This window comes from Hibiscus syriacus, unplaced genomic scaffold (assembly GCF_006381635.1).
Source record: "Hibiscus syriacus cultivar Baekdansim isolate YM2019G1 unplaced genomic scaffold, ASM638163v2 tig00005712_pilon, whole genome shotgun sequence".
Taxonomy (NCBI): domain Eukaryota; kingdom Viridiplantae; phylum Streptophyta; class Magnoliopsida; order Malvales; family Malvaceae; genus Hibiscus; species Hibiscus syriacus.
This window is the reverse complement of record NW_024062065.1, coordinates 252,331-279,192: the sequence shown is the minus strand read 5'-3', so window position 1 is coordinate 279,192 and position 26,862 is coordinate 252,331. Positions and strand designations below refer to the sequence as shown.

Sequence of the window (26,862 nt, the reverse complement as noted above, 5' to 3'; positions counted from 1 at the left end):
TATGATTTAATGTGAATTGAAAGAAACTAAATAAGATTTAATTATAGAATGAAATGAGAATGATGTATCAATTAGGAAACTTGAATATGGAGTGATATGAGAAAATTATAGGAGTTATATGAAATTGAATTAAGTAAATTGATTAAATTGTATATAAAAGAAATAATAGAAGTATATATATATATATATATATATATATATATATATATATATATATATGTTTATCAGTATAAAATAGGTTATGTAATATAAGTGCATACCAAGGAATAAAGAATAAGATATATGATGCGATGTAAATTATATTATGAATGTGATATAAGTATGTAATAAAACTTATGTGGTGTATGATAAATATGAACATATGAGAAGACGAGATAAGATAAGTGACTTGTAATAGGAACTATATGACCATAAATTATGTAAATTAGAAATGATTTATATAAACATGTTTGATATGTATTACATGTATGTGAATATAAGAGAATAGAACATAAATTATATGAAAAGATATAAGTCCTATGATATTACCTATGTGAATATATGAGAATATGAGTGAGTTTATAGGTTATTGATAGGACATATAAGAATATATAAATGTATGATGATATGAAAAAGGGAACTAAGTTTAATGATGTTGAACCCTATGAGTAGAAGTTATGTGATTATAAGTAACATGATTATATGATCACAAGATATGATACATGATATGAGATATATGAAAGAGAAAATATATGTTATATGAAATATTATATGACTACGTGATTATATGAAAATGTTCTACGCGTAGGTAAACTGTAACACCCCCAACCCGTATCTGATCCGGATACGAGTCCGAAGTGTCACATTGACTTTTCAAACATTTATTCGTATAAAATAGTGAGTAATTTAAAAACTTTGATAACATTTAACTTATTCAAAACGTTTACAAAATATATATCAGAGTTCATACAATTTATGTCTTTAGACTACATGCCAACCACACTCTATATACAATACCTATATTTTCTGATCTGACATTTGGTAAGGAAAACTGACCTGTCTTGCTCCGCATTACTCTTTACTCTTCTCGAAACCTACGTGTGAAACAATCACATGCTAAGTCGAAGACTTAGTGAGGCATAACAACTTATAATGCACTTTATAACATATATCAATATATGCATGTTCTGTTCTATCATGTCATATCAATTCCATGCATTCTTCGTATCATATAAAATCATATCAGATCAATTGCAGTAAATCCATACATACACATAATTCATCATTAACAGTTTATCATGTAATCACATACTTTTATGGTTAACCTTTTCAATCAAACACTATACACACACAACATCATATCATTTCTATAACATTTATCATACCACTAACATATATTTGTTCATATCTCTGGATTAGCCCATGTACACCTGTGAGAACTGTAGATATGTGAGTCTATTGAGGTTGTGCACCACTATGCTGTCATCACAGCTCATATAAATGTCCCGAAGGACCTATCCAGAGGTCATAAAGATCTTCGGTAACTATCCAGAGGTCATAAAGATCCTCGGTAACTATCCAGAGGTCATAAAGGTCCTCGGTAACTGTCCATATGTTCCTTAGAACATAGGTATATTGTCCATATGTCTCGAAAGACATAGGTAAAACTGTTCATATGTTCCGTAGAACATAGGTAAACCCTCGACTCTTGGCATGCCAACTATACCCCTAGCTCTCAAGACACATAACATGGGCATTTCTTTTATACTTATCATTTCACATAAACTTGTAATTCACTTTCACATATCACGTATCACATAGCTTCTTTTCATATTATCACATAGTCACATAGTTCACTTACACGTAGATCATTTCCATAATATTCACATGTCACATATATTATGTTTTCATATAATTTCTATCATTTCTCACCCAATCACATTTATTCATGTAAACATACTTATCATATCTTGTTTACATAAGATCATATACTTCATATAACACAAGAAACACCTATAACACCTTCACGTAGCTTATAGTCATAGGTCTTATCTCATAACATATACTTGTTTTCACATATATATTTCATATCATTTCTTATACCCTCACATAATTCATTTAACATACATAACATATCATGTAACATTATAATAGAAATACCTATAAGTCATATCACTTAGAGCACATATACTTATAGTCACATTGCTTATATCTTAATCTTATGCCTTCTCTTAGACATATATATATATATATATTCACATGTTCAGGTAATCCACCATTTCATCACATAATTATGTATTCATATAACTCATTTCATTTCATATCTATCTATATATATATATATATATTCTCAAGATTTATCCTAATATAAATCATATAGCACTCTTATAATTCATATTCATATTCATCTATGTCAGACTTATAAACACATCTCACTTCTATTATTTCTTTATATATATAATCTAATATGTTTACTTAATTCAATTTCATATAACTCTTATAATCTTCTCATATAGCTTCATAAATTTCTATCATACAACCCCTGTGTTATAGTTTTATTTAAACATATGAATCTTTCCCATCTAGCTTATCTTATATGCTCATATTATCATTTATGTTCAAAGTTAGTGTACTATTCTCACATTATCCTATAGATCAATATTATCTAGCTTATTTCACTTATCATTTAATAATATAATTATATTTTACTATGATCACATAGTTTATATCTCATATAATTCATAACCTTTCTTATGTAATCACTTATACTTTATCACCTAACACATAAAAGAACAGATCAATCCATATAATCAAGCATACATACATGCATATTCAACTCATGCCTTTAATCATGAATTCATGTGTAACAGTTCAGGAAATAGACTCATCGCAAGTCTTATTCCCATCGCACATCATATACTATTGAATATGCACTCACCTGGCCTCACTAGTCAAATTCCAATCTCTTATCTTTCCCCTTGATCGATCTTACTTGTCAATGATTCCGGAACTGCTTTACGCGCAGAATCTACATAAATGTACATTTTGAGGCAATCATTAGATACCTACACCTTTTAATTAGATACTAGCAACTTAAACGAACTTATTAAACCAATATTCCCATTTTTCCTTTAGGGGGAATCAGTTCCCTACTATGGGGGTATCGATTCCCTAATGACATTCTGGAAATGTTGTTCGTTTGAAGGGGTATCGGTTCCCCTTGAATGGGTACCGATTCCTCTTGCCCAGAAATCATATTTCAGCCCGAAAATTACTTCATTTTCTCTCAAACACTTCATATATCATCTCCTTTTTCATTCTTAACTCTAGTACACATACTTAAACCAATCTATATTCATTTATTTCATCTTAAACCTCAAAATCCTATCTTCCATATGAGATTCAAAAATCATACCAAATTTTCAATGTGTTCTAATTCCAATTCTAACACTTCATACTTCTTAATTAGATTGATGACAAGTCAAATTCATCCATAAAACTTCAACAACCATACCATATCAAAATTTCATCTTAAAACTCATATTGCAAATTCCTTCATAATTCCTTTATCTTATTGTTTAAATCTCATATAAGCTTTCCTTAAGCTTATTTAATACCCAAAGAATCAAAACTAAGCTTAAAACTCAAGAATTAACCAACTGAAATTAAACTTACCTTTGCATTGCTCTCCCACGTATGAAGAAGAAGAAAGGAGAAGAGAACTCTGGATGTTTCTCAATTTCCCACGTTTATATTACCTTAAAAAGAAATATAAAAATCTTTCTGGTCAAATGACCATTTAACCCTTAATTTCCTTTAATAATTACTAATTAACCTTCATCATATACATCAAATAGTCATTGAACTATTTCATTCTTATACTTTAGTCACCAAATTCTGAAACTTTACAATTTGGTCACTAACCCGGTATTGCGGATGTTACATAAACCATGTGTTTATATGTATATGGGATATGTGATTTATATAACAATGAGTTATGTGAAAGGATTACATGACTATGTGTATATGTGAATGTATGTTAACATAAATATTAATGCCCATATTATGTGTCATGAGAGCTAGGGGTATAGTTGGCATGCCAAGAGTCGAGGGTCTATGTGGTCCTTCGGGACATATATGTATTCTTTGGAACATGTGTGAAGTCTGGTGAGACACATACTTGATCCTTGGCATATGTATATGATTCTTAAGGAATGATATGTGGTCCTTCGGGACATATATGTATTCTTTGGAACATATGTGAAGTCTGGTGAGACACATACTTGATCCCTAGTATATGTATATGATTCTTAAGGAATGATATGTGGTCCTTATGGACATTATTATATGGCACTCCAGTGCAATTCTATGCGGCACTCCGGTGCAATTATATGTGGCACTTCGGTGCAATTATATGAGCTGTAGTGACAACATTAGTGCACAACCTCTATGTACCCGCATATCTTTAGTTCTCACATGTGTATCATGGGCTATTAAATAGATAATATTAATAAAAATGAAGATGATATTATAGTTGCATGGGTGTACGTGTTTTATGATAGTATATATGGTATATGTTATATGATATACATGAGTACATGTTAAGGTATATGTGAATGAGTATAATTGATTGAAATGATGATATAATAATAAGTTTATAAGATATATGATATGAACATAAGAGATCATAGGAACATGAGATAAGAGATATGAATGATAATGACATATATGTATGTATATATATTTGTTACATGTAAAAGTATGTGTTGTATGAAATGATAGTAGTAATTGTTTATGTATGATTATTAGTTACCGTTTACCTTATATGTTTATTGCCTCACTAAGTCTTCGACTTAGCGTATGATTGTTTCACACGTAGGTTACAGAAGCAAGAAGAGAAGAGAAGAAGAGTAAGACAGGTCATCACCTCCCTTACAAAATTTCAGATCAGAAAATAGAGGATTTAAATGTTTTGGTTATTTTGAGTATAGTTGGCATATACTAATTGGTTGAATTAAATATGCTCTGATTGATTTTGGTTATTGTGGTCAGTTTATGTAACTAAACCGCTTTTACTTTAATGAAATGTTTTAAAAATTCTTTGAATTTTGTCAAGAGTCAAAGTTTGAAAAGTCAATGTGACACCTCATACTCGTATTCGGGTCGGATACGGGTTGGGGGTGTTACATACTCACTACCCATCTCATATACGTCTGTACCAGCACGTACCCGTACATATCCGTCAATTTGAGATATGAGAAACAATAGTCTTCAATTCTAAAAATGTTTATACCCTAAAATTATGTTAAACTACAAGTCATTTCCTATAAAATCTTAAGATTTACAGAATAATATATAAAATTATATCTACATTCATAATGATCCAAAATTTATATGGTGACTAGTTTCCAGTTGAGCGGGCGGATACGAGGCGGATAAGGTCTCAAACCCATCACCTAGCGATGGTGGGTATGATTTAAATTAATAGCAGCCCGAGAAACCCAAACCCAAAATACATTTTATATAAGGGTAAATTGAAAATATTATCACTGAACTTTAATCTCTCTTCTATTTTGCTCATTGAACTTTAAAAGTTTTCAATTTTTTCACTAAGCTTAATACATTGGATTTTTTTACTGAACTTTACTCTTTTTCCTATTTTGGTCACTCCATCATTAAGTATCTAACGACGTTAAAAATACATCATTTAAAAAAATTAAAAAAACTACATCGTTTTATATTTATATAACTGTAAATTTTAATGAGTTAACTATTTAACTGTCGAGTGACAAAAAAAACTCAATTTATTAAATTCAATGATAAAATTGAAAATATTTAAAGTATAGTGAGTGAAATAGGAGAAGTAAAGTTTAGTTTCCAAATTTGAAGTTTACCCTTTATATAATAGATTTGACCCAACAGTGTCAACGGGCAAAGCCCGGTTGATTGGAAGCCCAGAACAACTATCCGAGTAAAGAATAGTTTAACCTTGAAACCAAACAATATCAGAAGCTAGGGCTTTTTTGTTGCTCTACTTTTTTCGTCTTTAGTGCTGGTTCATTCCCGAGTCCGGACACATTCGATTTCACTCACATTGTTTTATGAAGAGAGAAAAATATGCTGGATATCAATTTGTTCAGGGAGGAGAAGGGTCACAACCCTGAGATCATTCGTAAATCTTTGCGGCGGCGTTACGCCAACGTCGGAGATGTCGACGCCATCATCGAACTTGATAAAGTTTACCGTCAACGTAATCTCCCAGTCTCATTCTCACGTTTCGATTTGATTTTTCCATTTTTCGTTTTTAATGATAAATTTCATGAACAGTGTTATATGAACTTGAAAATCTGCGAAAAGAGTTCAATAAGATCAACAAACAAGTCGCTCAACTTAAAATTGTGAGTTTTTCTCTCTCTCTCTGTGTTTTTTTGTTACTTCTGTGATTTTCTTCATTTGTTTTTATTTGTTGGAACCGGTGTGGAAAAGGCTAAGCAAGATGCATCAGAGATGATTGCAAAGACAGAGGAAGTTAAGCAGAAAATAGCCGAGAAAGACGTTGAGGTTAAGGATTCTTGGGATGTTTTGAAATCTAAATTGGAGAAAATCGGTAACCTTGTGCACGATTCAGTTCCCGTCAGTGATGATGAGGTGATTGACGCATCAAATTTTGTTCATTCCCTCAATTTTTGATTGCTTATGCTTTAATCATTGTAATTTACTGAACTGACCAATATATTGCAGGCAAATAATGCTGTGATTAGAACTTGGGGTGAGAAGCGTGTGGAACCCAAGTTAAAGAATCATGTTGAGCTTGTCGAGCTTCTTGGGATTGCAGATACAAAAAAGGGTAATTGCATTTTCAAAGTTATCATGCTTTGATGTATGTAATGGAATATATTGTTTATTGGTTTTCAGATGTTTAGTGCCTCTCTTTAAGTTATGAGTTTATAGAACCTTAGGCTGACTCTCTAATGACGAAATTTGCTTTGTTTTATGCATGAATTCAGCTAGCTAATTGAATTGACTAGTCTATCTTGGAATCATTTTAGCTGATGTTCTCCTGTACTATAGGTGCTGATGTAGCAGGAGGTCGAGGTTACTACCTAAAGGGAGATGGGGTGCGCCTGAATCAAGCTTTGATAAATTTCGGGCTAGATTTTTTGGAGAAAAGGGAGTATACAGCTTTGCAAACACCGTTCTTCATGAGAAAAGAGGTTATGGCCAAGTGTGCTCAATTGGCACAGTTTGATGAGGAACTTTACAAGGTAACATTGTTATATCGATTTGGAGACTCACATCTTTCCATATACTGAGGTGGTCCTGATTTTCTTTCAAGTTCTAAGATTTGAATTATAGAATTGAGATATTTAATTTTGTTACTTTTCTTGCTATCAAGGAAGTATTCCTCTTATAATTAGGACATAGAAACAAAAGAAAATGATTGCTGTTCTTCAAGGTTAAGAATTTTCCAGTCATTAGACAGGCATGTTTTCGTCAATTATTTCATATTCTATAGTGAAAAAGCATTACAGGTTTTGTTGATGTTCGTTAGGTGACTAGTGAGGGTGAGGATAAATATCTTATTGCAACTGCTGAACAACCACTTTGTTCTTACCACATAGATGACTGGATCCAGCCCTCTGAGCTGCCTAAAAGGTTCTAACCATGAAAAAGAAGTCATGGCTATATTTCTAGTCAAGAGTTTCCTGCTGCTATTTGTTTATGAAAATATATTTTTCCCCAGATATGCTGGATATTCATCTTGTTTCCGCAAAGAGGCTGGTTCACATGGTCGTGATACTCTAGGTATTTTCCGGGTTCATCAGTTTGAAAAAGTGGAGCAGTTCTGCATTACCAGTCCAAATGGTAATGATTCCTGGGACATGCATGAGGAAATGATTAAAAATTCTGAGGATTTTTATCAGCTGGTAACTTCTTTCATATGCATTTAGTAACAGTTTCCAGTTTTTTCACCTAATCTCATTTGTATCTATCATTAGAACTCTTTGAATGTGAGTTTTATCTGTACCAATGAATCCTATCATGCTACCTTTATATTTTTTCCCATGCCATGTGGAAGGGTTAGTGGTGGTAATGGGATAATCTTTTTGGTTTTCATTGTGAAACAAAATCACTTTTAAATAAAGAAATTGGAGTCTTTGCCCTTGAACTTAAAGTGCTCCAAATCTATCTTTTAATAGAAGTTCACCATGCACAAAGTTTTCCTCACTTTATTCTGTACTACCTCTGGTTGAAACTTAATTCATCCGAATTTTTAAGGCGAAAGAATTTTTACATGGATTAGTGTGACTTCTGTTTTGCAGCTAAAGCTTCCTTATCAAGTTGTGGTGATTGTTTCTGGTGCTCTTAATGATGCTGCTGCCAAGAAATATGACCTGGAAGCATGGTTTCCTGCATCTCAGACTTACAGAGAGCTTGTGTCATGCTCGAACTGTACAGATTATCAATCAAGGAGACTGGAAATTAGATATGGGCAGAAAAAGGTGGGCTGTATGGGTTTCTTTCCTTATATAACAAAAGAAGAGTGCAAGTGTTTAAGAAATATAAACCGATTCATCCTTTTTCCCCTCTTCATAAGAGTTCAAACCAGTTTATCATTAATCTAAAACTACTTCCAAAACTTAATATCTATCATCCCAAGTCTTGCGTTCTACTGCTCCATGCTTTGTAATCGCTTTCTGTTGTTTACCTGTTGCGCAGAACAATGAACAGGCAAAACAATATGTGCACTTGTTGAACTCGACTCTCACGGCGACTGAAAGGACCTTGTGCTGCATCCTCGAGAATTACCAGAAGGAAGACGGTGTTGAAATACCAGAAGTTTTACGGCCGTTCATGGGTGGGAAGTCCTTCATGCCTTTCAAGGCCAAACCTGCTGCTGAAGCTAAGGGGAAGAAATCAAAGGCCTAGTTACATCCAACTAAACCTTTGGTTACCATTAGAGGACCAAGTGCTCACCATGGCCGAAAACTAGTTTGGTTACGCTTAAATTATCGTCTACTAGCATTGTTGTCACGACATTGAATCCCTACACTGATACTGTGACAGACATTATAGCCTTGATGTTTTGAGTTGGATTTTTTTTACAATTTTTGTAATAGAACTGTAATTGTAATCCATTGCCATAACTTTGTTCTAGGTGTGATATGCCGTCTATTTATCTTTTCCCGAGTATTTACTGCTACGATGAAAGTTCGCACCAGCTTCTGTAAAAAAAAAAATTGATCGTAAATTTTGATTTAGACGACATGCAGCTGTTGATGAAGTAAATATTTGATCATTTATTACAGTTAACAGTCTGCAAAATTCACACACAACAAGTTTTTGAGCGAAAAAGCAGACATCTCAAGTATTTTATCGCCCTCGAAATGAACCCAGACCATGTTTTTGAGAGCCACATTTCTTTTGCGATTAAAAGATAGGATAAGGACTTCAAAAGCTAGTTTCCACACAATCTGAATTTCTCAAAAATATATATATATATATTTATGTCAACTTCACCGTTATCTCTTCTTTTGGTTTTCTGTTTAAATCCATTCATTCTTATCCGGGTAGAACCTAATATTAACCTCCCCCCACACTTTAACCCCCACTGTCTGTTTATCTCTCTGGAAGAAGAAAGGAAATGGAGGCTAACCAGCGCATCACCATGATCGCGGCTCATCTCCAGCCTTTGAATCCACAGGTTCTCTTCTGTGTTGTCTAATAGGAACAAGTTTTAATTAGTAAGGTGGCTTTGTCGTATATTGTTTTGTGTTGGTTTTAATAGATGGAGGGAAGTTCTGTTTTGAGGCGAGCTGATTGCCGAGCAAAAGGAGGGTCATCAGGGTTCAAAGTTGCAATCCTAGGAGCTGCTGGAGGCATTGGCCAGCCTCTTGCAATGTTAATGAAGATGAATCCGCTCGTTTCGGTTCTTCATCTTTATGATGTTGTGAACTCCCCTGGTGTCACAGCTGATCTCAGTCACATGGACACTGGTGCAGTGGTAATATTTCTTCTCCTGTTTGCTCCGACTTCAATCATTTAATAGTGAACACAAATTATTATGTCTATTTGAAAACGTCGATACAAGTAATATTCTTTTGGGGGGTTCTAGGTACGTGGTTTCCTGGGGCAGCCACAGCTCGAGAGTGCGTTGACCGGCATGGACCTTGTGATCATACCTGCTGGTGTTCCAAGAAAGCCTGGAATGACAAGGGATGACCTTTTCAACATCAATGCTGGAATTGTCAAGACACTTTGTGAAGGAGTTGCAAAGTGCTGCCCAAATGCAATTGTTAATCTGATAAGCAATCCAGTGAATTCTACAGTTCCGATTGCGGCAGAGGTCTTTAAGAAGGCCGGTACTTACGACCCGAAGCGACTTTTGGGAGTTACAACTCTTGATGTCGTCAGAGCAAACACTTTTGTGGTATGCATAACCGTATAATGTTAGACTATGGGAGAATCGATGTCTTTAGCCACCATTCTATTGCATTCCTCATATTTTCTAATAGAGCACCAAGTAATTTGCAGCAGTTCTGGTTTTCTCTCCTTATATATGCAATTTTTCCAAACAGGCGGAAGTCCTGGGACTTGATCCAAGAGAAGTTAATGTCCCTGTTGTTGGAGGTCATGCAGGAGTGACAATTTTGCCTCTTTTGTCACAGGTCTTCACCTGTATCTATAAATTTCAGTTTTAAGTTCTGATAATTTATCATCAGTTAAATATAGTTGATTCAAATCTTTGCAGGTGAAACCTCCATGCAGTTTCACCCCTGAAGAAACCAATTACCTAACAAATCGCATTCAAAACGGTGGTACCGAAGTGGTTGAGGTATAATAATGTTACTTTTTTTCCCTTATAGAGATTGCAGAATCAACAAATGAAATAAACGGTAGAAGTTGGAACATCCATCAATATTTCTTAGTCTCGTCTCCCATGTTCAACCATTTACGATAGAAGTTAGAACATTGTTCGACATTTCTAAATGAATATGGGATAGTTACTAAGAGAAAGTGTTATTCTTACGGTTATATATATCGATACGCTCGAATTATAAGTTCATCTTTTCACTTGTGCAGGCAAAAGCTGGTGCTGGATCTGCTACTCTGTCAATGGTTGGCCATTCTATCTTCAATTGATTCTGTTCCAGATTTTTTCTTATTTTCTTTCGAAATGTTATGGATAATCAAACTAAAGCAAAGATTTTTACGTGCGTATAGGCATATGCAGCTGTCAAGTTCGCAGATGCATGCCTCCGAGGCTTGAGAGGCGATGCCGGAATCGTGGAATGTGCCTTTGTAGCTTCCCAGGTACCCTCTCAGACGGACATTTCATGCCAACACTCTTCTTGGTTCTTGTATTTTCACATTTTCTTTAATAATCTCGATTGCAGGTTACCGAACTTCCTTTCTTTGCAACCAAGGTACAACTTGGTCGTACCGGAGCCGAGGAAGTCTTTCAACTAGGACCTTTAAACGAATACGAGAGGTATATTTTATGTCGGAAACAAAATCACTTATTATTATTTTAGGTAGAGATAGCACATTAACTCAGTCAATCCCTCTGGTTATTAATCAGGGTTGGTTTGGAGAAAGCAAAAGAAGAGTTAGCTGGAAGCATTCAAAAGGGTATTGCATTCATCACCAAATGAATTTAGTGTTGCTGAGAGGATCGTTTAATATATAAACTTTCTTAAAATCTGTTAAAAGGGACTGTATATGTTTTTGATACTTTGAAGAACCTCCATGGATTGAGACCTAAATAACAATGATGTTCTCATCTTCTGGTTTTTCGGTTCTTTTCGGTCTTTACAGTTTCGATAACAAATTCAAACCTTCGACACTTATTCTCCCTTTAGCAATTTACAAGGTGAAGGGATTCGGAGGAGGGTGAACAACAGGAGTGGTTGACATGGTCGTGTTCCCTTCCAGCACGTTTGGTGCGATTGTATCCTCGATAGCAACAGGGTCGACCTGCATGATTCTCTCCGGTATAACTTTCTCCCCCTCGACCTTAGCGAGTACCTCAAAGTTCATACTCACCGTCTCTGGCTTTGTCCTCCACTCAGGAAAGCCCTCCAAACTAAACCCATCTCCTTCTTTCAACTTCTTCTCCATCCCGAAACCAATCTTCACAAACGTTTGAGCCGACACATCAGCCTTGAGAAACTTAAAGTAACCTTTCTTGTTTGCCTTTGGACCCAACACAGATGATAACAGTCTCTCGAAGCCGACCAAATTGGCATTCGAACCATTGACGGAAGCAAGAGGCCACATTGTAGCAAAGTGTTTTGGAGTTAAAACTGTGGAGGCTTCTTCTTGTAGATCAATAGTAGAGAAGGCATCCATGGTCTTAGTTTTGGACATCGAAGATAGTTCTACAAGACCGGGCGCCAGTCGCTTAAGCTTCAACTTCTTACTTGAAGAAGTAGATGACGGTGCAGCAAGGGAAGTCGGGCCAACAATGCGAAGTGAAAGGATCTGAGCATCTTGACCGCGAGAAGCACGACGAAGATGCTCTGCTAGGGCCATAAGGCCGGATGCAAAACCATTATTAGTTCTGTTAAGTGGCAACGGAAGATCGACCGAATGGCGCAGACTAACTGATCTTGCACCCTTGACAGTCACCACGGCACCATCAGCTAAAATAACCTTTTTCAGGACACCGGCATCTACATCGTGCTGCAGGATCAAACCACCAATAAGATTTACTCCATAAATATAATTCAAAGATATGCAAGAGTATCAACCCACCAATAACCTTATTATTATGAATACTGAATGCTAAGATTCCTAAGTAATAAATTCTTAATATCAAAGCTTCAAAGAAAAAAATTATTGTTATAAGAAAAATGGGGAAATATAACAAGAATAAAAACTCACCGGCAAGGAGATTCGCATATCTTTGGCATCCTGAATCCAGAGTTCCATGGGTCCAGCCAGCTGAAACGGGGCCAAAACGGGCAACCCATTGTCCGAAATCCCCTTCTGCTCCACCAACCCATTTTCATACCCGGGTCTAGCCGGCTCTTCCACCTTAAAAATGGGCAAATCAACGTAATCCCAACGATTTACATCCTCCAAAAGCTTAAAAGGAATCACTTTATTATCGATCTCAATGTCGAATTCATATGCCACCGAATGGCCCACAAGGGCATCCCTCATATCGAAACCAGAAATCTTAAAATCATCTGCTTGGAATCCCAATCCCTTCACAACAGCATCTTTCAAATCCTAAAAAAAACCCCAAAAAGAAAACCCATCAAATTCGTATAAAAAACCCCAAAAAAATCAATGGATCGTAAAAGAAAAAACTTACAGAGATGGCTTTCGGATAGGGAGTTGAAACCAAGGCGGTGGAAGAGGATATAATCGTAAATAAAACGAAAGCCAATGGCAGAATGCGAGATTTAGACCCGGCGACCGCCATCGTCGTCCGTCCACCGGAAAACAACTCCGTATAGGTGGAAAGAGAACCGAAATCTGATTATAAATTTGTTATTTGATGTTTTTTTCTCCTTTGGATTAAATATTAGCACAACTTTTTTATAGATGAATGGTGGAGGATTGTTGGAGATGACGTGGCATTAAGCAACCAATTAGAAGCGAGGAAACGATGCCAAGCAAATGTGATTGGTTGGTATTTGTCAGAGTGGGGCCCATTTTCGATTCCGCGGGTCATTCGTCGAAAACTGGAAAAGATGAAGGGCACCGGACTACGTCGTTTCTGTCAATTCGATAGAATATATAAGCATGAAGGGAGCCGGACTACGTTGTTTTGATCTATAAACTATGGGTAAATGACATATATGATCACTTATGTTTCAATAAGTTATTCTCTTCCCCATTGATGTTGCAAAACTAACGATTAGACCATGAAGGTTATCAATTATAACGAATCGATCACTCGATATTAAACTCTGCTATTAGGGGTGACGAAATGCTGATGTCATATGTCAACCGGTTGACCTGGCACCGTCGAATTCTTCTAATTCCCCCAGTTAAGTATGTACCCGAAGTCTTTTCTTCGTGCATGGGATGACAGAAATGGAGCTTCGATAGTGTATGTACTCAAAGGTGTTTACTTGTTGGGACCGGTTGTGTTTTCAGGTCCATGCAGAGGTCCCATAATGCTTCTAATGACTTGAGTTTTGAAGGCTTCACCTGGATCAAACTGGATGGGACGACGGAAATGGAGTTTCGATAGCGTATGATGTTTCAAATTGGATCAAATTTCGAAATGTAAATCACTTTGATAAAAGGTGGTGGAACATTTGATGGTCAAGTACCTTTTGCTTGGCAGTTCAATACATGTACCAAGGACATAAACTGCAAGCCGCTTCCAATTTCTCTCAAATGCAACTCCATGACAAACTTTAGGATTGAATACCTAAGATCAGTCAATAGTAAACAGACTCATATCTCATTCTTAAGATGTGAGAACGTAAATGTATCAAACGTTGAAGTGCTTGCCCCGTCTGATAGCCCCAGCACCGATGGAATCAAGATGAGAAGGTCGACCGACATTCGGATTTCAAACAATAGAATAAGCACAGGTGATGATTGTGTAGCCATCCTTTGCGGGAGCTCCAACATCGATGTTTTCAAATTCCGGTGTTCATTGTGTTCTTTTGAATGCAGCAAGAAATTCCCATGCAAGAATATAGTGCTGCCTGACATTAATTTTGTTAACTCTAAACGTGAAGTATCTTTGAAATCTTTATGTTCAAATGTTATTGGTCGTAGCTTCGGCCTTCAAAGTCTTCTCCCTTGCTTTTAGTTCTTCAAGCCTTACATTTGCATTATCGTTCTTGCCATGGATAATGCTGCAAATTCTCAGTATATTATTAGTGTGTAGCTCTCTTGTTTCAATATAATAAAAAGTTTATGGGTAAGGTATGAGAATAGTCCCTTCCGTTTCCAGTATGATCGACTTTAGTCACCAATTTAAAAATTAAGAGTAAATTATCCCTAACATTATCGATCCGTTTACTTTTTGGTCCTCAACTGTTAAATCTCGTTAACACTTTAACGAAACAATTACGTGGCAAATGAAAAAATTAAAAAAATTCACGTGTTCCACCACCGCCGCCGTATGTGAATTATTTTGATGAACATATTCTTGAGCAATTTAAATATGAGTTATAGGAAATTCTTGTGAGTTATTCCTGCTGAATTCTCTTGGGTTGCTTACAAGAAGCATACCATCAACCTTAAAATATAGGAGAGGTGCAATTCATGAATGTGGGAAGCTCATGGACTGTCAATTACTAATGTGCAAACTCTGTTAATTCTAAATTAAATTCCCAACAATAATATTTTTGTTCGGGTCGAAAAAATATTATTAAATATTATTATTATTATTAATTGTTGTTACATATATTTCTACAGGCCCAATTTATAAGGCCCATTTACAGCCCAATACAATCCAATAATCTCAACCAAGACCCAGTGAAGTCATCAAGCTGTCATAACCATTTTTAGGATGGAACAATTATTTATTGTTTTAAAAAACGCAGTTATGATTTAATTTTGGAAAATTGGTGAATTTGAATGAATTTGGAATAAATTAGATATGAGTCTTCATCAACCTTTGGGTTATGTAAGTCGAATACCTAAAAATGTCTTTTAAAAACAATTTTAAGAAAAATCATTTTTTAAGACAAAAGATGGTATGCGTTTACCAAAGATTCGATTAAAACAGGTTCGGGAGTCGGTTACACGTGGGGAAGGATTAGCACTCCCACAACGCCCGAAATTGGTACTGTGTCGCCTACACATCGTCGTAATGGTGGAAATCCTTAATCAAATATCAAGTTAAAATATGATTCATTTATTAAAGTGATTAATTTGATTAAAATTATTTGTTTTAAAAGAAAATCTTTTTACTTGACAAGAGATCTAGTAAAAACATGAACTTAAAGGATTAAAATAGCATAAATAGAAAGTTAAAAAAAACTAAAACAACGAAAACAGAAACTTAAAGGACAAAAATAGCAAAAATAGAAACTTGAGTGACTAAAATAAAATAACAGAAAGTAAAATGTCAAAATCAAAAATAAATAAAATAGGAGATATGACATCAGTGACTAAATTAAAAATAATTAATCCTAAGTTCCAAAACCGAAATAAATAAAAACACAGATTCAGATATTAAAATAAAAGTACAGGGACTAAACATAATTTAAACCAAATATACATAACATGCATCAGAAATGGGTAAACTACGAAAACGGTTATGACATAACTATTTACATTATTAAAGTTTGTTAATAATGTCACAAATATTATTTCAAATCTGCATATTGTCATGATGCTTTATGCGACTGATTCCACAAACTCATTCTACAATTCATAACACTGAAATTTATTTAACCGCCTCGAAAAGCTTACAGTTTATGATCAAGACAGCCATCTTAACTACTGGATTTTATGACTCATGATAATAAAATTGAAGTTCTCGTTCCTTTGATCTTAACTTGAGCAAGCCTATTGTCTTGCAAACAAGACACATGTTTTTCAACTTCAACCACTGTTTGACGCAGTTAGTGTGAAAATCGTGTCCGCAATCGAGTTTCCCAGTATCGTCCTCATCCACATTCGTACTGGCATAGTTAACTAGTTAAGTTCAAATAAGATGAAAACAACACAGGTAAGATGGAACAACGTATAATATACGAATGGATCGAACAACAGTAATCCTGAAAGAGTGTCGCATAAAGATCTAATGATATATATTGTTTATGCTGTACTAGAGGAGGCCTGAAAGGGTATCACATAAAGATCTAATGATATATATTGTTTATATATATTGTTTATACACTAATGATATATATTGTTGACGATGACGATAACCACGACGACGACGACGATGATGATGATGATGATGATGATGATGATGAGGAGGAGGAGGAGGAGGAGGAGGAGGAGGAGGAGGAATTCCAGGAAAGTCTCATAAAGATCTAATGATATATATTGTTTATATTTTGGTAGTGATTATAGAAACAAATGAAACCTCACGTGGCTCAAGGTAGGAAAATATATTGCAAACATACACAAATGTAGGGGCTAAGTCGCGAATAACCGCATACGAAGGTATCTCACTTCAGGACGATGGCGTGTTGCAGGCGAGGTAACGTGTGTTGCAGCTGTCTGAGCTTAATATAATCAGATAATCAGTACTAAACAGTTTTAGGAGCACTTTTATTTTCTACTAATATCTTTTTCGGTTAGTAGGTCTGGCTGGTTGATTATATATCTGGCATGCCATCTTCGGTTGAAATAATCCGAGCCTTAATGAATATCTCCATGTGCATTGGTGATTTAGTTTCTTATAGAGAGCGGGATGGTAATTTGGTCACACAGGCACATAATTTGCTCAAGCTCATAGAGTTGCGCAACACACCACTTACGGACTCACTTTGAGAAGGGTGACATTCATCTCCCTTAGTAAATATCCCTTATAGTAGGGGAAACCCCCGTTTTACAAACATGACACCTAACTGTTATATCCTCCTAGTACTAGCCTGTATACTAGGGGGATAGCCCCATTCAAAAAAGTGATCTTGGTTCATCCATGAACAACTATAACCATTTTCATTCATAAAATAATATGAAGAGCGAAAAAGCAAAACATACTACAAGACTATATCAAATTAATAGTACTAGTTATCTAGCTCTTCCCAATAAACAATTAGTTGGTTATATTAGAGTTCAAACTAAAATGATCTCAAGCTGCAAACCGATATTATGAAGTACACATTTAACCTATTTCATAGAACATACCAATGAAGTGGTGACCTCCCACAGTTATCAGGTACATCATATTCCGCATGATATTTTGCAGCAATATGATTTAAGAAAGATGTTTGCCCATATTGAGCAGCAATATGAACTGGTTGCATTAAAAACAATAGGTTCTTAGATGAACTGCAGTAAAGTAAATACTATTGCATGCATGAAGATGACAATAGATTGGTTTAAGTATAAATGATGCCCCTGGTGCAGTATTTAAATCTAGTGGACATGTAATCCGGACAAAAATGAAGCCTTTTAGAGCCACATAAGGAGTTGTGGACAACCAAGACTCGACAGATAACTGAAGCTAAATGAAAAAATAATTACACGATAACCATTGAGATCAGCTGCTTCGACCCAAGCTCCATTTTGCAAGAGCTCATCTGCCACTGCAATCGAACCCCTAACTGCAGCCCAATACAAAGCCGTCTGCTGGTGGTTGTCAGTTGCATTCACATTTCCAGCATGCTTCAATTATATTTAACAAAAAAAAGGTTATTCAATTCTCAAGAAGAACCCACCAGAAAGTTGATAAAAATCCGAATTTACCTCGATAATGTACTGAGCAATATCCGAGAAGTTGTTAGGAGCAGCCCACTGAAGGGCGTAATGGCTGATACCGTCAGGTGTTGCAAGTGAGACGCCATCTTCTTCCACAAATTTTCTGAGTTTATCAAAATCGCCATAAGCAGAAGCCGAGAAGATGTCGATTATAGGGATTTGTTGAGTAGTGTTTTGTTGTTGGGTGGTTTTCGGTTCTGATTCTGATGATAAATCCTTTCAATCTCCTCAAATCTCAAGCAAATCCTAATCGAAATTAAAAGTTAAAATTTTTGATCTATCATTATTAAGAGCCAAATCAACTTAAAATCAACCTATATTAATTTTCAGGTCAGACGAATCTTTTTTCATCGTTGAAATTGATTGGCGACAGTTTTGTTCATGAAAATTTAGCTTTGACGGGGAATAAAAATCAAGGGCTAAGTAACTTCCATACTAGAGAGAGAATCACCAGAAATAAATCAAAATAATAAAATGGAAGGAGCAACTATCTTGCCAATGCTGCATGTATTAGTTCCAGTAGGTTTCAAGTGAAGAGCATAACGGTAATATAGTCAGCTGACATCAATATGCTAATAATAAGCTGCACTTACATTTCACTTCAAAGTTCAGAAATGTTAAAAGCATAAACAGAATCAAATGACCAAGTGAAAAAAATGGGCATTCTTTCCACACAGTTGAATGTTAAACCTATGTAAAGTAGAAGAATTCCTCAACTCGGTCTTTCGGTCTCCACCCCCAAAACCAAAAAAATGGAAAAAGAAGAGTAAAACAACGCCCATAAAAAGAGACCTTAGAGGCAGCAGGGTTTAATTTATAAACAGCCAACTCTCATTCATCTCCAAAGAGACGAGCCTTATGGCATTCACCTGTGCTTGGCATTCACATTGACATATCGGTGTATCCATTGCACTTGGCAGAAGATGCTCGGCATTATCCAAGGTGAATGCTTGAAAAAACTTGATAAGATTCTATTCGCATTTCATCATACCGTCTCCAAACTATTACGGATTAGTTGCACAAGTATATCAACCCATGTATCAGGTACACCAGGCAGGCACCAGTGCATGCAGTCCTGGCCCCATATAGACACAGCATCTTTCTGTCCTAACCAAATTGCCGGGTGTGCATCTGCTCTGAACTCGCTCAAATGAGTCAGATCAAGCACCTGAATATCCGTGCCTTGCACTGCCTCTTTAATTAGATGGTTAAGTGTTCTAGCTTCTTTATTCACTCCATTGTTGCTGGGATTGAACCACAAGTCAAGCTGTCCAGGAATTAGTATCGAGTCCAATGTAAATATACCAGAGCACATTCCAACTATAGGTTTAAAATTCAAAATGGTTTTCATTAGACTGATATTAGATTCCGTTTTAAACCAAACTAACTGAAGAATGTCTGAAGGTTATCAACTGATACCTGGTCTTCTTCAAGGGGTTTGTCAAACAAGCAACTACCATTTTGATTCCACTCCCCGCCATAAAAATGTCTCGGCGATTGCAACCGCCAGAACTTGAGAGTGTTCTTAGGAACCTCCTTTTGAATGTGACGAACCATATTTTCAAGAACCACTTGAAAGCCATCCAATAATCCCAGGGGAGGATTTAGTGGTCGCCCATGCCGGTAAAAGACTAGAGGCATCTCTTTTGGGAACTTATCATAGCCCCACCTAATCAAAGATTAAATCAAAGGTTAGCGCAGGATTTTCTCGAAGAGGAATGGCCCAGGATAACTGCTTTGCACATGCATAGGCATATGAATGAAGGGACGTGAGTTGAAGTATGTATTAAGATACTCTACATTTCATAAGAAAAATATTTCACAATTATATATTAAGCCCCTATGATGACAGAAAATAATAACAAAAGAAGATATGTTAATTGACCAACATCTTCTATAATTTAGCAGAAAGAAATTACCAATGGCCAGTGTTGAAAACAAGAACATCATAGAAGTCGGTCATCCTGTTCCATTCATCCGCAACAATATCGACATCCACTCGGTATACTCCTTTCAGTCCATCTTGAGCAGAAACTGCAGATTGTTTTGGCTCCCACCTTTTTCAGTAATGCAAAAGTAAGCGAAACATAAAACTAAGACCGACCAATGAAACAACATAAGAATCCATATTACATATGTTACCGATACCTGGATATTAGAACTTACAGGACAATACTGGGGGAATTTGGGAAGTGGTATAATCAGAAGAGAGCTATCCCAACCAAAAATTCATCAGTCATGGCAACTACAATGCAAGCCCGTATTCGAAAAAAATTCGAGAGAATGAAAATCGACAGCCATCAATTCTCATTGCAAATAAAACACCACTTGCAGTTTAATCCATGACGGTCTAACATCATTAAAATGGGAAAACTTCATATTCCAAGAACCACTAAAAAGAAATTAAGAATAAGAACACTGGGAGCCATTGCCATGAAACCTTGGAAGAACAAAACTTTCAGATTTTGTAGCCAACAAGAGGAAGTTAAAACTAAACATAAAGTGTAGGCAAAATGTTTCATGATGACAACATTAAAAAAAGGCCCTAATGGAAGTGGCTACATCTTACCAGTTTCCTCTAATAGATTGATATAAATATGGCCTACTCATTGCTTAGCACAGTTTCAGCAAGAAACTTTCTTTTTCCTATCTAATTTTGTATAATTCTAAGCATCAGAAGATAACAAATAAGACATAAAACTATATCAATGAAAGTAAACAAAGCTTACTTGTATTTGGCAAGCAAAACAGCCCTATGATAGGCAACTGTGACATTATACTTAGGGAAATAAGCCCCTCTCCAAGCTCCCTTTCTCTTCCACTTTTTAGCACCTCCATCAGCCACTCTAAGAATACACAAAAAAGACACCAAAAAGTTTTCATTCAAAGAATCCCCAACAAACCCAATATTCCTATTCCTCATCAAACCCAAGAACCTCGAGGGATCAATCCTCTCCAAGCTGCAATCTTTGGGTACCCATTCCCATGAATTGATGATTCCCATGTTGTCCCTTTCGTTGTTAAGACAATTCCAGGCGTTTCTATGAAATGGGCAGGTCCCATCGTAGAAAGGCTTGGCTTTGGTGGAATTTAACACCCAATGGCCATCGAACAGGTTGCAAGTAGAATAAGAGGATAAAGGAAGGAAATTTTTAGTGGGCAGTGAAGAGGAGTCGTTGGTATAGAGAGGGAGAAAAGTGGAGTAAAGGAAGAGGAAAACTAGGGAAAGAAAGATAATTGATGGAAAGATCGAATAAGAGAGCTTATTACGCATTTCAGAAGAACAAACATCCAACGAATCTTTCCACTTTACGATCGAAGTAATGTTCCTCCATGGATGGGATCTGCAACTACAAATTTATATTTTATTTGTAGTAAGGGGCTTCATATCAACATAGAGAACCTTCCATGGATCAATTTGGGGTCCTGCTTATTAGCCATTTGGCCCAATTTGTTTCATATCCAGTCTTTATCTGGCCTGGATAACCAGTAAAGGGGAATCAAAATTTGGACTGATATGAAAAGAGACAAGAATTATAGCCCACTTGAATCAAATATTGTCCCTCATAAAGCTTCATGGATATCAAGTTTTAGAAATTAAATAAACTGAGAGAAAAAATCTAGCTAATAGACCATAATCAGGCATAACCATGTCGATGTTGATTCATTCATCTTTGGCATGAATCGCATGATAAAGTTATTGTTGAAGAATTGAGATTAGGACAGTTTTTTATTGTCCATTTCTTCTTATTTGGACGAACAATGGTGATTAATGATTTTATAGAAAAATAGAGAATAGATAACATAGAGAGGATGCTGAATACTAAAATCGGTTTAGAGAGAATATTTAAAACTATTTTTTTAGTATAGGTAAATTTTATATAGATTTATAGTGTTGGTATCAAGTCTTAGTAATAAGGTTGACAAGAAAAATTGATATCGTTGTCAATTTGGTTGTGACAAATCGTGTAAGTTTATTAGTGGTCGTATCATAAGATTGTAGTTGATCAGAGGAAACAAAAGTGATAATTTAGGTACAAAACATGTAATTTATCCTTTTTAACATTTACTTAATAAGAACAATTTAGTTAATAGTGTGTTTTGATACGTCGTTTTAGTAGTGTGCTGCAATATGCGATATGCGTCATAGAATTTTCCACAAAGGATATATAACTTCGAAGACTTCTAAAATTTTGAAGGGTTCGATAGATAAAAGATAATAAAAACACAATTTATGAAGAAGGTAATGAGAAGATATAACAATATAAAATGAATAAATTCATTAAATATAGTATATATTTTTCTAGTGAAGTGATGGATTTTAAACTGACCCAACAAACTAGCAAACCTGAAAATTTGTGGTGGTGAATGTTGTGATAGTGGGATAGAAATTCTGCAAAAGGAGTTGACTATGAATATATGCATGTTTCAACGAGACTTCACCATCACATAGCACTGATGCCTAACAAATACTAGCAGCTTCACATGTTCCACTCTCTTTGCATTGGCAATTTCCAGAACTCATTTTCACTAAAATTGTCAACAAAGGTGAAACATGTCTATTCAGAAAGATTACATTACCATACACCTAAAAGTCTTTGCCGATATTCATTGAATCTTATACAGCACACAGGTTTTGGACATTGCACTATGTATCAGCAGCAACATAAAGTGGGCATAGGCCTTTCCTTTTTCCTTTGCCTATAGTTGACAACGTGAATGATTGACCTTTCATTAGGACTCTAACCGAAAGTGGCCGTATCACATCAGCGACAAGGTCATCGATGCACTTTGGAGGAACTATATCAGTAAAGCATTTCACATATAGTGCCATCATATAAAGCTAACTCTGCTACATATGAAAAGCTACACACCAAACCACAAGTACTCTATGACGAAAGATTTTACAGGGCTTAACGAAAGTTAGAGTCCAACCGCATTCCTCAACCAAGAGTGCTACACGGGATTCTCAGACCTCGAATTATACCTAGGTGTTTCTCTTAGAGAGATATTGTACCATCCATTTAGTCTTAATATATGCACATCTAGACTCCACATGATCCTAAGAGTGGGTCAATTATATCATGTGGCTTCACATGCTAATTCAAGGTGAGGTGATTGTGATACCACTTGTCATGAACATATACCACTTGTCATGAACATAACGTCCCAACCAAGTTGAAAATGGTTACATCTAGAGAATTTCTCTTTGATAAGCACAAAATGGAAAATGGTGTATCAAGTTGACTTTAAGCCTCTAAAGAGCCAAACCAAATGCTAATATCTCCCCCTTTTCAATCTTTCCACACAGTCTCAGCCACTTCCCTCTGCACTTCGTTGTTTAGTCTTTTGTCATTGATCAGTTGAGAATCAACAATAGGATCATGCAAAAGTTGAGACCAAACAAACCCATCTTCAAGATTAGAATTATTAAGTTAAGCACAAATCATTAATAAAAACATCTTACCATGTGTGTGTATATATATATGAGCTAGGATCCAGTTAGATAGTGTAAAACTAAAGAGTTTTATACTCTTTTAGGTTCGTTGGATGACGAAATATCAAATGCTAAGATTAACAAAAGGAATGTGAGAAGATATTTACTTGAGAAAAAACAAGGAGTTAATCTCAACCTTCGATTTCCCCTCATCCAACAATCCTAAAAGAGTGTTGTAAGTTGATCCTAACCTTTTTATATATATACACAATGTAAAATTCTTTTAGTTTTGCACAGATTTAGGACCGCTAGATGAGTGAAAATAGATGGTTGAAATTAAAAGTAGGAATTGTGGAGATTATCATTTTGGAGAAAAACAATGAGTTAATCTAAACCTTTAATTTCACTTAGGGATGGATCGGGAGGCGAGTGGGGGCCCTACCCCCAAAAAAAATTAAAATTGTTATATATTTTTAAAAAAATTATGTATTTCCTATTGAAAATATGCTTCGCCCCCTATAATTTTAGTTCGCCCTCCTGGAATTTTAGTTCATCCCCCTTAAGTTTAAGTTTGCTCCCTTAACATAAAATCTTGCGTCCGTCCTTGATTTCACTCATCTAACGATCCAAACTCTGTGTAAAACTAAAGAGTTTTATATTGTGTAAATGGATTATAACTATATATATATATATATATATATATATATATATATATATATATATATATATATATATTCCATAAACAAATTCTCATGGTATTGTATAAAAAATTTCAATTATTCAACCACTTGTGGGAATATTGTCAACCACCAAAAGTTGGCGAGCTCCTAAAAGGTTGATGTGTTTAATTATCTTATGCAAAGCTTAAAATACACGTTTCTTTATATAAAACAGTGAATTATAATAATATAATCACTTTATTTGCCTATAAAAAGGGTTGGTCAATCTTCAGCAGCCTACAACACACAAAACAGCAAAATCTTACTCTGATTCAACCAAGACATGAAGACTTCAATTGTTTTCTTCATTTTCTGCATTTTTCTCATGGTAAGCCCATTATGTCCTACTGAGTTCTTTAAATACTCTTTAATATCACTTTTCATTTAGTTATACCTATCGATCTTTGATGAGTGCTTTTTTGATTATTTTGTTAAATAGTTCGCCGACTTCAGCCATGCGAGAGAGGAACCAAGGGACTACTGGAAAAATGTAATGAAGGACCAACCGATGCCTGAAGCAATCAAAGGCCTTTTGCATCAAGATCAAGCTTCAGCTATGGGTTCCGGGAAGAAAATGAACAATTTTGTCAAGGATTTCGATAGCAGACATAGCCTTATAATATACCACAGTAATCTCAAGCACAAAGATGAAGATATGCCTTATGTCAAGGACTTGAAGGATCAGAGACCTTGAATTAATGGAAGTTTCTTCTCATAAACTTGTAAGGTAGTTTTAAGTGTTCTTGCTTTTTCTTAGTTATTTTCCAATCTTCGAAGTCTGCACACCCATGTCATTCAACACAACTTAAATCCAAAGAGTCTTAGATATAGAATCAGTTGTATTCGACCTCTGCAGTGGATCAAAAGAGAACATTGCTTCTTTGAGCACCAACACAACAAGTGATTGCTCAAAAAAACACAAAATCCTAAAATAGACCAACGATCATCTGGATCACTACCCTAGTTAGCATCCGTAACAGATTTCAAAACATAATCAACTTGTTGAGGAGCAATCCAAAGGCCACAATCCAAAGTACCTTTGAGATACCTTAGTATACGTTTAACACCTGACTAATTCCATTTTTTGCATAAACTGAGACACTTTATGCACGACAAAAGAAATATATGATCTGGTGTGACAGACATACAACAAGGCCCTAACAACACTACGATACATCTGGCATCAATCGGTGCTCCTCGACTTTACTGTAGGTGTGACCAGAATGAGAGTGTCAACAGGCTTAGTGGTGAGCATATTGAATCTGTCAAGATGCTCTTCAACATGCTTTCTTAGGCAAGGAAATGATCCCAAAACTGTTCGAACTGCCTCAATTCCCAAGAAATACTGTAAGGCGCCAAGATCCCTAAGAGAGCTTATCGTTAAGCCTTTGTTTAACTTGTTGAACCTGAGATTCAGATGATCCAGTGATCAAGATGTCTTCTACATGAACTGCAATATACTTAACTGCATCATCAGTTATACGGATGAACAAAGAATTATCAGTTCAGGACGACCAAAAACATAACGAATATAAGTAATCACGCAATTTATTAAACCAATTTTGCGGTGTCTGAAGCAAACCATAAAAACATCTTTATTTAGTTTTCACACACGTGGTTCACCATTTTTTCCAACTTGCACAAAACCTTCAGATTGTTTCATATAGACTTCTTCATGGAGATCCTCTTTCAGGAACGCATTATTTACATCAACCTGCTGGACCTGTCACCCACGAGAGACAACAATAAACAATATTATATTCAAGGTAAAAAATCTAATTACAGGGCTGAATGTGTCAACAAAATCGCACCCTGGGACTTGCGAGAAACCCTTGGCCACTGGTCTGGCTTTGTAACGACCATCGAAATTATACTTAATTCTTAAAATTCGCTTACAGTAAATCGTCTTTCACTCTGAAAGCAGATGAACCGACTTTCAATGTCATTATCTATTAAAGCTTTATATTAAGATTCAACAACCAGCCTCCATTTTTTATGCTTTAAACCGTCCTGCACACGAGGAGTGACATCAAGAATAGTGTGATAAACTTTGGGTTCAAACACCCATGCTTTGCTATGAGTGACCATTGGATGAGTGTTGCAGGACTGCTCATCAACAAGCTCAACTTGAGCACCTATAGTACCAGCTGGTTGTTCATGACCTCTTGACTGTCTAGAGAGAGCTCATGAGAATCATTATTGCCATCCTCTACAAGAACATTAACAGAAGCATTATCATAAGCAGATCATACATGATTAGATGTTACATCAGCAATCTCATTACAATTACTACTCGATTGTCGTGACTCTTCCATCTGAACATTATCATTACGAGACTACAACCCACACTCAGCAGGACAAGGA

General features: G+C 35.6%; 6 protein-coding genes across 7 annotated transcripts; 3 read left to right on the top strand and 3 right to left on the bottom strand.

Moving 5' to 3' along the window:
• Positions 1-6,041: 6,041 nt before the first annotated feature.
• On the top strand, positions 6,042-9,145 carry LOC120199917 (serine--tRNA ligase-like). Its single transcript, XM_039200885.1, has 9 exons — positions 6,042-6,229; positions 6,307-6,377; positions 6,466-6,627; positions 6,721-6,826; positions 7,051-7,244; positions 7,532-7,635; positions 7,724-7,907; positions 8,304-8,483; positions 8,701-9,145. The coding sequence occupies exons 1-9, from the start codon at positions 6,097-6,099 to the stop codon at positions 8,908-8,910; spliced, it is 1,344 nt and encodes a 447-aa protein (XP_039056816.1). The 5' UTR covers positions 6,042-6,096; the 3' UTR covers positions 8,911-9,145.
• Positions 9,146-9,525: 380 nt separating this feature from the next.
• LOC120199920 (malate dehydrogenase, glyoxysomal) lies at positions 9,526-11,774 on the top strand. The gene is made up of 9 exons (XM_039200889.1): positions 9,526-9,685; positions 9,770-9,985; positions 10,097-10,411; positions 10,560-10,649; positions 10,733-10,816; positions 11,065-11,100; positions 11,206-11,295; positions 11,379-11,473; positions 11,564-11,774. Exons 1-9 carry the CDS (start codon positions 9,626-9,628, stop codon positions 11,634-11,636), a joined length of 1,059 nt encoding a protein of 352 aa, XP_039056820.1. The 5' UTR covers positions 9,526-9,625; the 3' UTR covers positions 11,637-11,774.
• On the bottom strand, positions 11,717-13,468 carry LOC120199918. Of its 2 annotated transcripts, XM_039200887.1 has the most exons (4): positions 13,304-13,468; positions 12,868-13,218; positions 11,847-12,666; positions 11,717-11,811 (listed from the first exon to the last, which is right to left on the bottom strand). In XM_039200887.1, exons 1-3 carry the CDS (start codon positions 13,412-13,414, stop codon positions 11,848-11,850), a joined length of 1,281 nt encoding a protein of 426 aa, XP_039056818.1. In that variant the 5' UTR covers positions 13,415-13,468; the 3' UTR covers positions 11,717-11,811; position 11,847. The 2 variants fall into 2 exon arrangements, with proteins under 2 accessions (XP_039056818.1, XP_039056817.1); XM_039200886.1 differs by having other exon boundaries at positions 11,811-12,666.
• A 1,242-nt stretch (positions 13,469-14,710) lies between these two features.
• LOC120199887 (probable protein S-acyltransferase 23) lies at positions 14,711-19,250 on the bottom strand. The gene is made up of 5 exons (XM_039200865.1): positions 19,172-19,250; positions 18,331-18,545; positions 18,108-18,249; positions 17,770-17,881; positions 14,711-14,810 (listed from the first exon to the last, which is right to left on the bottom strand). The coding sequence occupies exons 1-5, from the start codon at positions 19,248-19,250 to the stop codon at positions 14,711-14,713; spliced, it is 648 nt and encodes a 215-aa protein (XP_039056796.1).
• On the bottom strand, positions 18,863-21,666 carry LOC120199919 (protein trichome birefringence-like 12). The gene is made up of 4 exons (XM_039200888.1): positions 21,072-21,666; positions 20,262-20,399; positions 19,762-20,011; positions 18,863-19,609 (listed from the first exon to the last, which is right to left on the bottom strand). The coding sequence occupies exons 1-4, from the start codon at positions 21,614-21,616 to the stop codon at positions 19,328-19,330; spliced, it is 1,215 nt and encodes a 404-aa protein (XP_039056819.1). The 5' UTR covers positions 21,617-21,666; the 3' UTR covers positions 18,863-19,327.
• A 3,072-nt stretch (positions 21,667-24,738) lies between these two features.
• Positions 24,739-25,215, top strand: LOC120199921 (organ-specific protein S2-like). The gene is made up of 2 exons (XM_039200890.1): positions 24,739-24,826; positions 24,938-25,215. The coding sequence occupies exons 1-2, from the start codon at positions 24,782-24,784 to the stop codon at positions 25,190-25,192; spliced, it is 300 nt and encodes a 99-aa protein (XP_039056821.1). The 5' UTR covers positions 24,739-24,781; the 3' UTR covers positions 25,193-25,215.
• Positions 25,216-26,862: the final 1,647 nt, after the last annotated feature.

Bases quoted from the DNA above. Each gene is read 5' to 3' on its own strand.
- LOC120199917 (XM_039200885.1), top strand. From the start codon at position 6,097: ATGCTGGATATCAATTTGTTCAGGGAGGAGAAGGGTCACAACCCTGAG. The intron at 6,378-6,465 runs GTGAGTTTTTCT...GGTGTGGAAAAG, and splicing joins AAGTCGCTCAACTTAAAATT to GCTAAGCAAGATGCATCAGA. The intron at 6,827-7,050 runs GTAATTGCATTT...CCTGTACTATAG, and splicing joins GATTGCAGATACAAAAAAGG to GTGCTGATGTAGCAGGAGGT.
- LOC120199920 (XM_039200889.1), top strand. From the start codon at position 9,626: ATGGAGGCTAACCAGCGCATCACCATGATCGCGGCTCATCTCCAGCCT. The intron at 10,650-10,732 runs GTCTTCACCTGT...AAATCTTTGCAG, and splicing joins TTTTGCCTCTTTTGTCACAG to GTGAAACCTCCATGCAGTTT. The intron at 11,101-11,205 runs GTTGGCCATTCT...ACGTGCGTATAG, and splicing joins GATCTGCTACTCTGTCAATG to GCATATGCAGCTGTCAAGTT.
- LOC120199918 (XM_039200887.1), bottom strand. From the start codon at position 13,414: ATGGCGGTCGCCGGGTCTAAATCTCGCATTCTGCCATTGGCTTTCGTT. The intron at 13,219-13,303 runs GTAAGTTTTTTC...GGTTTTTTTTAG, and splicing joins CCTATCCGAAAGCCATCTCT to GATTTGAAAGATGCTGTTGT. The intron at 12,667-12,867 runs GTGAGTTTTTAT...TTGATCCTGCAG, and splicing joins ATATGCGAATCTCCTTGCCG to CACGATGTAGATGCCGGTGT.
- LOC120199887 (XM_039200865.1), bottom strand. From the start codon at position 19,250: ATGGATACACCGATATGTCAATGTGAATGCCAAGCACAGGTGAATGCC. The intron at 18,250-18,330 runs GTAAATTCGGAT...ATATAATTGAAG, and splicing joins TTGCTCAGTACATTATCGAG to CATGCTGGAAATGTGAATGC. The intron at 17,882-18,107 runs TAATTATTTTTT...TTTTAATGCAAC, and splicing joins TGATCTCAATGGTTATCGTG to CAGTTCATATTGCTGCTCAA.
- LOC120199919 (XM_039200888.1), bottom strand. From the start codon at position 21,616: ATGCGTAATAAGCTCTCTTATTCGATCTTTCCATCAATTATCTTTCTT. The intron at 20,400-21,071 runs GTAAGCTTTGTT...TTACTGAAAAAG, and splicing joins GTTTTGCTTGCCAAATACAA to GTGGGAGCCAAAACAATCTG. The intron at 20,012-20,261 runs GTAATTTCTTTC...ATCTTTGATTAG, and splicing joins GTTTTCAACACTGGCCATTG to GTGGGGCTATGATAAGTTCC.
- LOC120199921 (XM_039200890.1), top strand. From the start codon at position 24,782: ATGAAGACTTCAATTGTTTTCTTCATTTTCTGCATTTTTCTCATG. The intron at 24,827-24,937 runs GTAAGCCCATTA...TTTGTTAAATAG, and splicing joins TTTTCTGCATTTTTCTCATG to TTCGCCGACTTCAGCCATGC.